This window comes from Orussus abietinus, unplaced genomic scaffold (assembly GCF_000612105.2).
Source record: "Orussus abietinus isolate OABI.00-Male unplaced genomic scaffold, Oabi_2.0 scaffold17, whole genome shotgun sequence".
NCBI classification, from domain to species: Eukaryota; Metazoa; Arthropoda; class Insecta; order Hymenoptera; family Orussidae; genus Orussus; species Orussus abietinus.
Genome location: NW_019395988.1, coordinates 432,695 through 447,875, shown reverse-complemented (window position 1 = coordinate 447,875; position 15,181 = coordinate 432,695). Strand labels below are relative to the sequence as shown.

At 54.2% G+C, this 15,181-nt stretch overlaps 1 protein-coding gene across 1 annotated transcript; it reads right to left on the bottom strand.

Annotated features, from left to right (window-relative positions):
* On the bottom strand, positions 1-13,660 carry LOC105702406 (hemicentin-2). Its single transcript, XM_012429952.1, has 9 exons — positions 13,579-13,660; positions 4,814-5,158; positions 4,348-4,662; positions 4,028-4,179; positions 3,811-3,955; positions 3,409-3,702; positions 2,872-3,261; positions 2,482-2,802; positions 1-719 (listed from the first exon to the last, which is right to left on the bottom strand). The coding sequence occupies exons 1-9, from the start codon at positions 13,658-13,660 to the stop codon at positions 199-201; spliced, it is 2,565 nt and encodes an 854-aa protein (XP_012285375.1). The 3' UTR covers positions 1-198.
* Between the last annotated feature and the right edge of the window lie 1,521 nt (positions 13,661-15,181).

The window sequence follows — 15,181 nt, the reverse complement described above, 5'->3', positions numbered from 1 at the left end:
TTTTAGAAATCCAGAAACGCGCTTCCGAGCATCCTCCCAGGAGAGGTATCGATTGATATCGAGACCTCGTCCCTCGATCCTGGATGTCCCATCGGCCCAAGGGACCATCCGAAATCAGTCGGGGTACTGTCCACGGTCTCGAATCGGGGAACGGGAAGAGAGTCAAAGGTTGAGAGAAAGACACGAACATGGAGCGCTTCATATGCAGCTTTCCTGAACACGCAAACTTCTCGTGTAGATATCGTGGGCTCTGTGGACCGGAAGCGTGCTAGGTCGAACTGGACTGAGTCCGTCCGGGCTGTCCACGAACCCATTGGGACACATCCAGGAATCCCTGGAGCGAAGGACGGTGGAAGGCGACGGACTCTCGAAGTCCTCCGAACATCCGAAAGGTTTCGTCCTTTCTACCTTGGGAACGTAAGTGGGTTCGAAAATGTCCGGCCTCCGCTCCACCTTATTGGGGATCACGTCGGGGTCGTCATCCGGCAGGTCCTGGACCACCTGGTCCTTCGGCTCCTTCCTGATGGACGACCGATCCAGGTCGTCCTTGCTCTCGTAGTTGACCAGCTGGGTCTGGGCTTTGCTCGACTGTGGAGGGTGGTTCCTTCGGTACAGGGTTAGGGTCACTCCCACGATCACGATGCAGATCGCCGTAATGCCTCCCGCGAAGCACGCCACGAGAAGGCTGTAATCGTCGACCTCCTCGGACGATCCTCGCCCTGAAATTAAACGAAAAAAATCCAGAGCTACGAAACGACGAATCTCGATTTTAGGAAAATTCCCCTCGGACTCCAATCCCCTCTGCCGAAAGTTATTCCGGCTTGTCGCTGACGAATCGGCGCTTGCCAGTTCTCCATCGGCTCCGTTTACGACAAATGACCCGGGATGATGGTTTTTCATAGGGATTACATCGACGGCTAGACGAATGTTTCAGTTCGGAAAAGTTTTTCATGAGCTCTGTATTTTTATGCTGGGCAAGAAGAACAAAAAGCAGGGTCCGTGCGCAGAGCTCGCACGCGGAGCCAAAGAGAGCAGTCGGTCAAAACCGAATAACAAAGCTGCTTTTAAAGCTCGTCAGCTCCGAAATAGGACCCCAAAGGGGTGTAGTCTTCCACTCGCCTGTGGATGTTTGTCAAAAAACACCAAAGTGTCAGTGCCATGACCCGTTCGATTGAGGTTCCTTTCCGCCGTTGACGAGGGAAAACGCGGTGTCGTCTTTCGCCAATGCGCGGAACGAGTCCGGTTCGCGAGTTCGTTTGCCGATTCACGGGAAGAATTTCAGAAAAATAAGATGAATAGGCATCGTTGATCGAAAGTGCCCAATGATCAAGAGCACGTACAGTCTCCAATCCACAGTAGACGTAATCGTTCCTCCCACTTCGCGAAAATATCTCGTTCAAGATCGATACCCACCACCAGCTTCGGACCCCTACGCGTCAGGCATAAGTCCGCGGTAAGATCAACCAAAAAGACCAGCCGAACGACCGAGGTCTCCCCGGAGTCCCCCAAAACGTGAAGAAATAACGAAACTTGGGTGTCATCATCAGCTATCGGTTTAATCGTGGCGCTCTGCCGATAAGGGGAAACAACGTGTCGCCCCCGCAATGTGTCCAGAACGTGTCCGGTTAACCGAATTCGTTTTCCCTGTCCATTATTGGATCGGGGGATGGAGAAACACGGGTTGGCCGGGGGCGAAAGATTAAGAGCTAGTGGCGGGAACATCGACGTTGATGGGACCGGACGCCGCACTCTTTGGGGTTCAGAAAACGCGTCGGTTCGTTAGCTGGCTTGGGGTGGGATTGCGAATAGCGGCTCCCGGATGTGATTCGCCGTGAGAGTCGAAGAGAGGTTTCGCCTTCTACCCCGTGAAAGAGGCCGAAGAAAAAGGGGCCGTCCTGGTCCATCCAGAGCGGTCTCGAGCCTGGTCCAGGGGCGCGAGCATGTGTCCCAGCTCGCTGCCTCCTGGATATACCTACGTACACGGAGAGCCCCCCATGAATAAGCCATGAGGATGGAAATTAAAGACGATAAATGTGCTCGGAATGAGACAGGCGCGAGGAAAGAGACTCGGCTTTATGGGATTTTAATTCAGGGTCCGCCCGAGAGCACGAGCCCCTGCGCCAAGCTGTGATCCTGCGGCTGGGAAATGGGATTGAAAAAATGTAATTGCGTCGCCTCAGAGACCGTCGCTCTCCCTGCGTTTCCCTCCCCGCGTCTGGGTAAATAAAACGGACGCGTGGTTAAACTTTCAGACGTTAATGTCGAATTTTTCGAGAATTTCGCGCGGACCTCGGGAGTTTGCGGCGAGCCGCCATCCCACCTGTGACACATTTTTACGTTCCTTTCCCGAGAGCGAGTCTTTTCTTGGAAATTATCCTTCCCTTCTCGGCGGGTATTTGAAGTCTAATGATGTCTCTGAGCGTTTTTAAAAACGTCGCGGTAAAAGGATATCGATTTAGAGGCTCGAAGAAACGGACTCACCTGTGGTGTACATGGCGACTCCTTTGAGAGTAACGGGCTCCAGGACGACGGGATCGCTTCGGCCTTTGGCATTGACTGCATACAGCAGGAATTTGTAATTCCTTCCAGGTTCCAGGTTAGGAACCTCGAAGACTGGACCGAATGACTTGTACCTCTCCGTGTGGTTAACGTAGACGGTGTTAATGTGGTACACGCTTTCCTCGTTGTAGACCTCCAACTCGAAACTCGTGACAGGCAGTCCTCCGTCAAACCCTTCGTTGCACCTGACGATCAGCCAGTCCGCGTCTCTAGGATCGGCAGCTTTGTATTCCTCGTGTCCAGCTGAAACCAAAGATCGTAGAAAAAAAAAAGCGAGAAAATTAAGAAAATGCCGATTAGACGCGACTCTACCTGTGCGATAGGCGTACGATCCCGCGGCTTGCATAGCGGTGCAATTCTGCAGGGGATAGGGTTTTCCAGCGACGATGATTTGGAAAATGCAAGGTGTCCTCTGCACGCCGATGCGATTCTTAGCCCAGCAGGAGATCGTACCGTAGTCCATGTCGCTGGCGGGAGTGTAATTCAGCCTGGATCCATGCCAGTGATTCGTGAGCAATCTCGGGGTCCTGATCTGAGCGAACTTACTGCTGGGGACGTCCATCAGTTCCCCCGAATTGTTGAAAGTCCAGTGGAACGTGATCGGCGGTGGCTTGGACTGGACCCCGCAGACCAGGGAAATCGTTTCGTGCTTCAGAGCACCGACTACTTGGTTCGAAGTGCCGTCCTTGCATATAGGTGCATCTGGAACCCGAATTCGACGAATTCTTGGATCCACGAAATGGCGACGGACGCGTCGAGAACGACGAAGAAAAAATCGCTACGAAAGAAAACTGCAGACGAGCCAACTTTTCTTGCAAAAGAGACGTCTTGAAACGACTTCTGACTCACACATGACTTCCAGAGCGACAGGTCTGCTGGAAGCCTTCCCTTCGATGTTGGCAGCCAGACAAGAATACTCCCCGGCGGAAGCTCTGGTAACGCTTTGGAGCACCAAGGACTGTCCACTTGGCAGGAAAATCCCGGCCGTGACGTTCTGGTGGAGCTCCTTGCCGTCCTTGAACCAGGACAGCTTGTAGACCTTCGGGTTGGCCTTCACCTTGCACTCGAAGTAGACGTCGTCGCCCTCGTTGATGTCGTTCGGATTCAGACTGGAGCCCAGCTTGATGCTGACCACCGGAACGTCTGCAACCCACCAACGGAAACCTGACTCTATCCTCCACACTTCCGGATCGGTCGCTAACCAGACTTCGGAAGATTCGATCGATCGATCGTCCTCCTTGAGGTCCTTACAGTGAACGATCAGCCTCCATCTGTCTTCTAAGCCGCTGTCCGACATCACCGGATTCTCCGCTCTGCACGTCAAGTACTTTCCGTCGTCTTCTATGGTCGGCACGTAACTCAGCACGCTTCTGCTCTCGTTCGGACTCTCTGCAAACTACGAAGAGCTCAGCACCTCGACTTCCGGGGTTAATTCGGCCTCTGACTGCTACAAAATCGGGATATTCACGTTTCTTGCCATGTGCTTTACTTGGTGGGGACCCTTCCACCACGTGATCACGGCTTCCGGTCTGGATCCTGTGCTGGAACACTCGATGTCGTACGTCCGTAGGGCCGACAGGTGGATCTCCTTGTTGGTGATGTTCACCGTCAGCGGCTTCACTGAAAACAACCCCAGAGACGTCTCCAATGATCGAAGCGAGACGGATGTCGATGCAGCGGAAGGATTAAAAAATTTTCCCGGGTCGTCGGATAACGTCGGACTCCGCTCGCACTTGCAATCGGTTCAATGATTTTACGACCACGAATCGTGGCTACTGGTGTACTTACGGTTAACGTCCAATATAATTTCCGCCGAAGTTGGAGGTATCAGGTGGGTATTGCTGGCCTTGCAGATCAACCGCGCTTTGGAAAAGTTTCTGCCGATCTTCTCGATGAACAACGAGTTCACGGTAATTTCCCCGTGTTCCTGGCGAAAACTGTCGTCCAGCACCTTGTTCTCCAAGAACCAGGACACCCTTGGGGGTGGAGTTCCTCCACCGACCTCGCATACCAGGGAAACGTCGCTGCCTTCGTTGAAGGGTTGCAGGATCTTCGCCAAACTCTTCTCCGTCCCGGTGAAGATGATCGGCCTTCTCGGTGGAACTGGCGAGAGGCATAAATGTCCCCAAATAGACGTACGACAAAATTCTCGGCTAGTTGTTAAAATTCCCGAACCTCTTTTAAATGCTTTCTTTAATTTTAAATATTCAGAATTTTAAGGGCATTTCTGATTTTGACGAATCGGTTCGCTCACCGATGACGGTAAGGTTGATCTTCTGATGTCTCGTGGGACTGTTTTTGAAGTCGACTCGACATCTGTACATCCCAGCATCCATATGTTCCAGTTGATCGATTTCGAGTTTCGCGGGTTTCGAGTCGGTCCTCATGGTCGCTCGCTCTCCGAAAGCCCGAGGGTCGGACCACATCTTCGCCTTCGAGATGATCCTCCCCCTCGCGTCCATGCTGTATATCGGTTCCCCCTGATTGTTCTCCTTATACCAGAAAACCATCGCGGCCACTTCGTCCCTCGAGTTCGGCTCTATGTCGCAGGGGAGATGCGCCTTCCGCCCAGAAACCGCGCTCACCACCACCAAGGGAACTAAAGAAAAAGAAAATTTCCTCGTGGTACCAAACCTGGCCGCTGAAATCCAGCCTTAATATCCACCCCTTAGAACATATTTTTCCGCATAACCTCGCGATGTATCTAGAACCTATCCAGGGGAAATTAAACATCAAATAATTATTCTTTGGATTTACACAATATTTTTATTTGGCACTGTTCAAAGAAATATATCTTTCGTCAATTGACAGTTTTTTTTCTCGGGGCAGGGAAGTGCCGGCAAAGGTGGACGCGCGTTCAGGGACATTCGCAGGTCCATGAATGGCTCCAGGATCGGGGAATCGGGAACCCAATTAATCGGTCTGCTTGTCGATTTATGCCCCGATCGGAGCACCGATGGCGCGATTTTATTGGCTCTCGCTGCCGCCTCATCAATCGTTGGCCCTCCACTTTCCGCGGGTGCACCTCTCGTTCCCGACGCAAGGCACCACCCCGGAATCATTCGGGAGCAGAGATTAATTACGGCGCACCTACGACCCTTGACTTCCGCGAGGCCCGCCATTTCTACGGGAACTCTTTTCGGGGCCCCGTGAAGAATGGTTCGCGGTATTAATCTCCCCTACGTGCCGACCCGCGGGGACGAATTCGAAGGGTCGACGATTTTTCCCCGATTTTTCCCATTTCCCGGAACCGCGTCTCTTCGGAAGACGCGAGAAAAATTTAAATAACCCGGCGAACCCATATTCGCGCCATGACCGTTGCTCGCAGACATTGAAACGACGAATAGAGCCCAATTATCGTGCTGGCATTCCCATTTTTCCCGATTTCCGCGGCGGTGCTGAAGTCGGCCGACACGGCCCGGAATCCCCGGCTACACCGGTAAGCCGCCTTTATGCCCGGTGCAAACTCCGAAATTCATTGGCCGGCGCTATGTTAATAATCCGTCGTAATTAATGCTCGGCTCCGAATGTGCGTTCGAACGAGCCGTCGTTAACGACGGCGACACGGGACGATCGGCCGTGTAACTGCGTTTGCGCGCAGCGTTTGCAGCGCTCACAGCGCGCGTCTCCATTTCGAGCACGGCCAGGCTCGACGATACCACGGTAATTATTCAAGGCAAACGCGGGACGTTACCGACGACGACCAGACACGCCGTTACGCCCGTGTGCACGGCAAACAGATTTGTACACGGACGTCGGTCGCGGCCGTGCGGATAATGCACGGCGCACCCCGCCCCAAGGCGGCGACCTTAAGCTTCGACGTGGGATGAAACACGGAGGCGTCGCGAGGTAACGACGCCGCATCCGGAATGGCCACGCGGACTCGCCGCGGAATCATCCGTGCCAATCGATGGGTCGAGGCGGGGAAAGAAATAAGTACAACACCGGACAGAACGCCATTAACGAGCCGCGGTTTGTCCCGTTGCAAAACACGCGGCCAAAGCCGCGCGGAAACGCCGATCGGAAAACGCCCGGGGCGCCGTGTTTGCACCGTTCTTTATTTATTTAACGAGTGCACGCACCGGGCGACGCGTTTCCGCGACACGGACACGCGTCGAGGCCGCGTCGTCGCCGTAATCGGCAGTCCTGAAACGAGGCCGTGGCCGTTAAAACCTCGTAGCCAATTGTCGACGGGGCGATCGACGTGTAAATCGGCTCGGTCATCCGGTAGGCCAGAGTATGGCGAGCCAGGGTCACGTAAACATCGCCATGTAAAGAGCGGTCCCCCGACGACCGCGCCTTGCCATTCCATTGGAAAATCACTTTACGCGCTACATAACGTATTGTATTTACCCAACCCTGGTCGTCACCTTGGAACGACGCTTTACTTTCAGATCGAAAAAGAATCAGCCAGGTGCAGGATGCAGGTCGGGAAGAAGGATGCTCCTCGAGGAGGCGTCGATTTTTTGAAGGGAGGCATTCGCGTTAAAAGTAGAGAGACGTACGACCGGGGACGTCGACGATATCCGCACACGCATCGGCGATGACGTACGTACGCTAAGGGGAGCGATCCGAGGTCGACCTGATTTACGTCATCCGTTTTCCCTGTCGCCGATAACGATCCGCGCTCCTGCTCGCCCTTGCGCTCCACCTGACGGAAATTAAGCGCGTCCTTAGCGGAACGATGCAGGAGGAGGTCCTCCCCGAGTCCTCTGCAGGTTCACCTGCATCAGGTTGGACCCGCAGGTGCGTTCAAACCGGTTGAAGCTGAGAAACCTCCGTATTTACTCGTCGGAGCCGATGACCCCGCCGCGTTTATTGGATATCTTTCTTCTTTACGACGCCGAGTTTCGCCGCAGAATTTTCGCGCGAGAGAAAGTTTAATAAAATTACAATATTTTTATTACTAACGGGGTGTCCCTTCTCGGGAGGGGAAATAATATCACGAAAGGTGTGGATTCCGTTGGGCGTCGGGACTGGCGCGAACGCCGTTGTTTGTCCCCCGTGAAATGGAGGAACACATCGGGAAACGGAGTGGACCCAGCCAAAAGGTCAAGTCCCTGAATGGACGCCCCGGAACGAGGAACGAATGGATCCGCGGATCCGGGAAGGAAGAGAGATCGCCCGTTCACAGCCCTGGCCTTTGGCCTCTTTTCGCGGATTCTTTTGTCCCGGCAAGACAATCCTCCCGACCGGACAATCGGTCCAATCGGTCCGCCATTGAACGGGCGTCTTCCCTCTGCCGGAAGGTTCCGCAGCCATCTGCCCGAATAAAGACACACCGACGACCCTCTAACCGATCCCGAGACCCTCGGGACTTTCGACACTTTATTTCCCGGGCTCTCGTTTCCTCGGGTGGATCTTTTCCGAATTTCTCCAGCATCCCGCCTACCCATGGACCCGCCGGACTTTTATCCGCTTTCGGAGCCGCTCGATCGAACGATAGCAACGCCGAAATCGACCCTCGTATAAATCAATATGGCGTTTTTTTCGTTAACACGTCCTTTCGTCGCATTTTCCGCCAAACGAAGTAGTCGCGATGGAAAAGGGATAGTAGTCGAGGAACGGAGGTAAAGTCCCTTATTCGGGAAAAAACGACCCCTGACCCTCGAACGACGCTCGAGGTCCTCGTCGTCGATGCCCCGGGGTACGGGCTAATCTCCCAAAAATTCAACGAGGGAGGGGATTACGAAACGGCCTTGCAGTCGGCGATTCGCGATGCGAATTAGCCGGAATTTTCGGTACGTATTAAGCCGGCCAACCCTTTCCGGGTTTGTAATAACGGCAGCCCCGTCCTTTTCAAGAGGACCAAGGCTCGTGTTTGCTGACCGAGGGCTTCTCGCGTCCCATCTTCGCCGTTATTGCGGCGCTTTTTGTTTGAAACGCTCCTCGAGGCCGCCGCGGCATCGCAACACCCATATTCTATTTTTCCACCCCATCCCCGAGGATCCAGTTCCTTTTGTTAAGAGCACTTTAGCCCCCTTTCCGCATCCTACTTCGCCCAGTTTTGCTCCTAACCGCCCTGGCCTGGTTACCGGAGAAGGAGCTTCGACTCGGCGTTGTCGCATCTGCATGCAAAAAGGCGGCACGGTCCTCCTCCGCTGCGCGTTTTCCGCGTTTCCCGCGAGACGGTAATCACGCGGAGCGTCGTTACGCGCGTTTGCGAATGGCCGACCGACTCGGGGACCTTCTCCGTCGCCGATCGCGAAGAGGAATAAATAATTACCCACGGAAACGGGGTCGCCTCTTTCGAGGGAGACCAAAAATCCACGAGGGGAACCGACGGAAATCCGCAAATTCGGGGGACGGATCCGGCTTTTGGGGATCGTCGAAATCCGGAACGCTCCACGAGTGGACAACGTACAAGTCCATTTAGTCGAAAGTACTTTATCCCCTTTTCCCGCGTCCTCCGTAGCCCGGGTTTGCTTCTAACCGCCCTGGCCTGGTTACCGGGAAAGCTTTGACTCCGCGACGTGGCTTTTACAGATAGGAATACGAACGAGTCCTTGAAAATGACAGTCGAAGCCGGAACGCGGTGGAAGCGTTTGAGCCGAGTTTCCCTCTAGGCAATCGTTCCAGGGTTGTTTAAATCAGGCACTCGTTACGATCGGACACCCTTAGGGGAACGAGGATCCCCTCGCTGGGAAAAATGACTGCCGATCGGGCCGTACGGTTTTTCCTTTCCGACGTGCCGTATTCGTATTTATGTGGCACGCAAGTGGGACACCGCGGATGTAGCTCAATTCCCGGTGGCAGCTCCGGGATTCCTTTTTATCGGGAATGGGGGACGATTGGACCTTTTGGGAGCAACGACTCGTGTCCCGGGAAAAATGGCCACCGATCGCGACAGGGAAATCTGCTATTCTCTCCTGGCCGTACTTTTTGGTCCAGTTCAACCCGCGCATGCGTGACGGAGGGTATTATTATATTTCACTCGGTCGTCCCGGAAAGTATAGCCGGGTAATGCCGTATTTATAAGGCATATTATGATCGCAAATGGGACACTGGACGTGTAATTAAATTTCCAATAGCACCGGGACTCGTTTCCATCCATCGCTGCAACTGCATCCGGCAGTTTCTCTCGGTATGCGTTAAGAGCATCCGAACGGCTTCTCGACGTCTTCCTTTACCTCCTTTGTCTAGTTTCGCCGTTAACCGGCCTGGCCTGGTTACCGGAGGAGCTTCGGTCGTAGCTTTTACAGATTGAAGTAGGAACGAGTCCTCGAGAGTTACAACCAAGGCCGGGAAGCACGTTCGCGACGTTTAGTCGGAACTTTCCCAATGTACGGTCCAGACACCGGGTATCTTCCGGGTGGAAGACTCATCTCGGTGGTTCGGCCACGTGCAAGATATTCGAGAGTCTTAAAAAATGTCGGAAGCGAGGACCGCGGTCGATCCGTCGCGGAAACCACGAGTCCCTCGCCGCGTCAGGGCGCCGTTAATAATTGGGAAAGCTTGGAAAATGTCTGCACTGGTTCCGAAAAATGTGACCAACGAGGAGTCGTTCGTTAACCGAGCGGGGTCGAAAAGAACGCGAGACGCGGAGGGCCGGAAGGGCGGCGGGGGTTTCGGGGCTGAAATACCGAGGTTTCGTGTTTTCCCGGCTACATATTGCCGACTCTCCAACTTATTTTACCTCTGTCCCGAACACGCACACCCCGGCCGGGGCGCAGGGACCGGGGAAGTGGTTCGCTAATTTTTTATTGCCCCCGCGTTTCCCAGCGACGCGGCACTCCCTACATATTTCCGCGAGAGCCCCTAATAATAAATCCGGCTGATTTACGAAGTATCGCGCGAACGTCCGCTTCCCTTCCCCGCGGGGGAGCGAGGGGAGAACGGGCGTTCCGCGCTCCGGAATCTCTTCCTGGGAACCCTCGGGATATTCCCGGAAGTGCGGCGAATTCCAGAAAGGAGAGACCCTCGTTGCCTCCTGGATCGATGCTCTCGTAAACGTCGCGTATACGGAGCCCTTCTCCGAGTAACCAGGACCCGGGATTAACGCGCCTAATTCGAACGGATTTTCCGCGCGTTTTCGGGATCCGACGAGCCGAGTCGATCTCGGTCTCCCTTTGGAGGAACGAGATATCGAGTCTTCCAGGACTCCCGGTTTTCGCACAAGGGCGAATCCCCTCGGCGCCGATCGGGTGATCGATCCTCCCCCGTAAACCCGATACTCGTGTTGGCCATCCGGAGGACAAGCCCCAATTTGCATTTATGCGATTATGCAAACCTCTCTACATACGACACGCCACGTCCAATGAGGACCATTATCGGGAAAAGCGGGCCGAGTCGTTCCTGCAATTGTCAGCCATGAAATCGAGCGGCCGTTCCGCGCCCAGGGACGACTTCTCGCGGGGACACCTCGTAAACGTTCCTTACGTCTCCCCTTCTTCCCGATTTTTATTTCAACTACCCTCGGGAACTCGAGCACGGGCACCCACCTCGGGATATCGAGGAGCAACGCGACGTAAAGCGAATGCAGGGAAAAGTTGGCCGAGTCGCGGATCCCGGAACGAGCCCGCGCCGCCGAACGATACGAGGATCGTCCTGCGGGAATCGGATCGTTGAAATTTCCTGTACAAAGAGCGTCGCGACGAAGAGAGACAGCAACGTCCCCGGGAAATGGTCGAGTCGACTCGAATATCTCGTTTACGGATGCAAACTGTTACGAGGTCTGGCGCAAACGCGGATCCCACGGAGAGTTCCGCTCTTTTCTCGCTCCTTCCCCTTTTCCGCGTATCTTCGACCGCGAGCGGCAAAACGCGTTTTAAGGCTTTTTGGAGTTCCGAGGGACACCGCCGGAAAACAAGGCGGGGAAAGTGCCCGCGGCAAGGAAAACGATCGGGTATCGTGGCCTCCTTCTCAGGAAATTATCATTCTTATTCCGATGAAATATTGATATGAAACGGCTGTATGACCGACTTTACACCCTAACTGCTGGCGCTGGAAAGACGTCGATTGTCCACCCTTTAACGTATACCGATTTTACCAAGGGGCTATTCACTGGGAAATCGGTGAAATCGACTTCCTTCATTGAGAATCGATTGCCATTGATGTCACGCGATTCGGTAACGTGTGACGGTCGACCTTAAAATTGTGCCAACGTTTTGGTGATTTCCAACGATTTCCAGTGATTTCTGCCTGCGATTTGTGGATGACTTCCACGTGATTTCGAGCATTAAAATCCATAATTTCCTGAGTGAATACCCCATCGGTAAAATCCGATGGGGTATATCGTGGCTTCGCCATTGTCGATGCATTACAAAGATTAAAGCCATTTCAAGTACGAGTTTACCGTAAATTGATTTCGGGTATTTCTGGGGAGATCGCGAACCTATCGAGGGAGTGCAGAATCCCATACATGAAGACGACCACTTAGTGCCCCATAAGTGCACCTCGTGCGGTAAAGTTGCCTCCTCCGCCATCGCGTGTCCGCGCCTCGTCGAGGGTAGGCCATAATTTCCCACATCGACCACTGACCGCTTTGTGATGATTCGCTCAAATTCTCAGCTGACCCATATTACACGAGCGGTTATTACGGACCGCGGGAAAAAAATCTCGTATTTGAGGCGCGAATCGGTGGAGAAGGAGATATTCCGCATTTGCTGCAACGGGACTGACAGCACGTTCCGATAGGCCCTCGCATATTTTGTCCACGGGCCAAGAGCGAGGAATGAACATCAAGAAAAACGGTGTAAAATGCGAACGTTGTCGGTAAAACGAGGCTAAATCCGATAATTCGGAATTAACCGAAGGCGCGAGGACAGCCCGCGAGGAAGATCGGGTAAACTTTCAAGGATCCGCATCCTGACCAGCCCCATTCCGTCGACGGGTTCCTGCGGAAAGTTTCGGGGCGCGACCCGGAGCAAGTTTCGATCACGCGACGGAGAACCCTTCGGCAACTCGAAAGACTCGTAAGATTCACCTCGGAGCCCCACTGACCCCCATCCAGAAATTATGGGTTTACCCCTCTCGTCCTCATGCGGCCGTAAACCCGCGGAAACCGCGAGAACCACGAAAACGATAAACCGGGGCGTCGGAAACTCGCCGGTTTATCGGCAATCGACTCCCCGAGTCCATCGGACGTTGGTGGCGGCAAAAAGATTCCGCGGCCGATTATCGCGAGGCTGCCGAGCCGTTATGACAATTTACATAATGTATCCACCGAGTAAACAGGTTGCGGTTCCGTCCGGCATTGTGGGTCTCCCCTACGGACACGTTAACCGCGAAGCAACTATTGACAGGTGAATTCCCGCCCACCACCCACCCGGTCTCTTTGTCGTTATACGTCCGTTATATGTTGCGCATAGCATTTGCATTTATCGGCGTTATTGCTATTATTTCATCGCCGGTCACCGCTCCCCTCTTCCCCGTCGACGGCGAAGAAAGTGGATCGCCCCATTAACGACGAGAAATTGGGGGAGACGCTCGATTATTCATCGCGAGTTGGGAGGCGTTTAAGGAGATCCGACCACGAAGAATCGTCACCAAGATTATTTATTCACGGGGACGTTCCGACTTCTTCGATCGCGTCGTCGAACTCGTTTTTACGTTTCGTACAGTTGTTGGAAATTTTACCATTTTTACCATTTTTACGGAATCGTGGACGCGGAACCGTCGTCGAGTTTGACTGGCACGTTGGTAAAAAAATTAATGAAAAATGGAAAGGATTAAAGAACGCAGTACCTCCGCGTTCTCGCCGCGAAGTGCGTGACCGGTCTCAGTCGAGACGCTAACTCGAGTTTGCGCGTCCATAAATATGCAACGTGCCATGTACAACCGCGAGGAAGGAGTTCTACGTCTCGAGAAAGACGTGCATAAACGTGGCAAGGCACGCGTCAGAAGTTTCCTCGACGTTTATCGCCTGAAATTAATTATTCAAGGTGAAATAATCGGACAGGAAGTCTCGAAATTCGACGTCCTGCGTGATGCCGGAAATTCAACGACATTCGATTAGATTCAACGAAATAAATACGGGGAGAAAACTCGAGACAAGGGTTACGTATACGAGCGACTTACCGGACTCGTCGACGTCGCCGGTCAGGAAGTCGGCGGCGACGGAAGCAACGAGGACGCTCAGCAGTCTCAAGGCGGTCTTCATCTTGGGAGCAAGAGCGACCTCGTCGCGACGTCTTTCGAGTGCCTCCTGGAGGCAAAGTCGAAGTTCGCGCCCGACTCGGCCTGGCTCGTCTTCGCCGAGGTCCAACTCGAGGAACCGCCGAGTCGGGCCTTTCGACGATTCGAGAGCCCTCCACCCAGACTATTTCTCCCCCTCGTTAGTTTCCTCGTTCGAGACGTTCGAAACGTTCGAGATGAGTTCACGGCGAGTCGTTAAGCGGAGCCATCGCGGAAACATCCTCCGGACGACCGGAGACTCATCGTCTTCCTGGTGAGGACGCGCTGCGCGGGGTCGTCGCTTCGACGCGCCGCCACTTCGGCAACGGCCGCAACGCGCACTTCATGCTTCGGGGTCGGAAGCTCGAGTTCCTTCTCCGGTCGAGAGAGGAGAAGAACAGGAGTTCGCGAAAACGAGGTCCGTCGAACGATTCGCTCCAAGTCTCGAGAGAACAGAACGAGAGTGCGCCCCACTGACGGGGTGGTCAACCGGAGCGTCCCTCTCTCCCTGGCACTTCAGCCACAGAACCGCGCCGCAGGGTCGTTTCTTTCCGCCCTCGAAGATGCGCGGGTCTCCTCGATTCGAGACGGGGCGACACCCCCCGCCATGCCGGAAGTCGTCCTCGAACCCGGAAACGAAGGAAGTCGAGGCACGAACCACCCCGATAGGTCGAAAGCAGAGCTTTAAGCCGAGAAAGGGAGAACGAACCCCCGGAAAAGTGCGGAGGCGCTCACTGCTGCGCTGCGGCAAGCCTACTGACGGGGGTCGCGGTGCTCTCGGTCCTCCTCGGGCGCGCTCGGCCGTTTCCGCCACCCTCCGCCGGCCGGTTAACGCATTCTCCGACCGCTATTCATTCTCCCGCTTTACCCTCTCCGCCCCCGCCACCCTCCCCGACTACCCCGAATCTTCCGAATGGCGGGACACCGACGGATAAGGAGGAAAAGCTCGCGCGTGCCTATGGGACGCGGTTATTTTCTAAACACGATGCTCTCCCGGCGCTCCTTCCGAGTCCCGAGGATACCATGACGAGAGCTCTCGAAAGCCCAGTGAAATTCTATGGGGAATTTCGACGGCTTCTCCCGAAATTTCTACGAGGGATGGAAACTTGGAATCGGCACTGATATGGGAAGGTCGTTTTGTTCGACGCTATGAATGGCTAATTTTACCGCGATTCCCGATGGGGTCCTGTCGCTGACGGTCCATGGGGGTGGCGAACCTCCTCAAAGGGAACTAGGGACGCTCCGATATGGTGGGACATTTTAGGCCCTGTCGCCTGCACCCTACGACTTCGTACTTTGGACGACGATGTCGGTTTTCATTATTCTGGACGAGGAAAGGGCGCGAGACTCCTCTCCCTTTCTTAGGTTCTTGTTCCTCCTTTTTCGTTTTCGAGAGGATTTATGCATTTGTCTGCGTCGCGATGGATGCGGAACACTCGTTTTATATCTGGGCGATGAGTTTCCGGGAAAAGTGGAAGCGAAACGCCGAATGTATTCCAGCCACCCC

What these genes read in the sequence shown, in the direction of transcription:
- LOC105702406 (XM_012429952.1), bottom strand. Translation starts at nt 13,660, where the DNA reads ATGAAGACCGCCTTGAGACTGCTGAGCGTCCTCGTTGCTTCCGTCGCC. An exon ending in TAAAGCACATGGCAAGAAAC is followed by an intron (nt 3,956 to 4,027) that starts GTGAATATCCCG and finishes AGCTCTTCGTAG; the next exon opens with TTTGCAGAGAGTCCGAACGA. An exon ending in ATGGAGGCTGATCGTTCACT is followed by an intron (nt 3,703 to 3,810) that starts GTAAGGACCTCA and finishes GGTGGGTTGCAG; the next exon opens with ACGTTCCGGTGGTCAGCATC.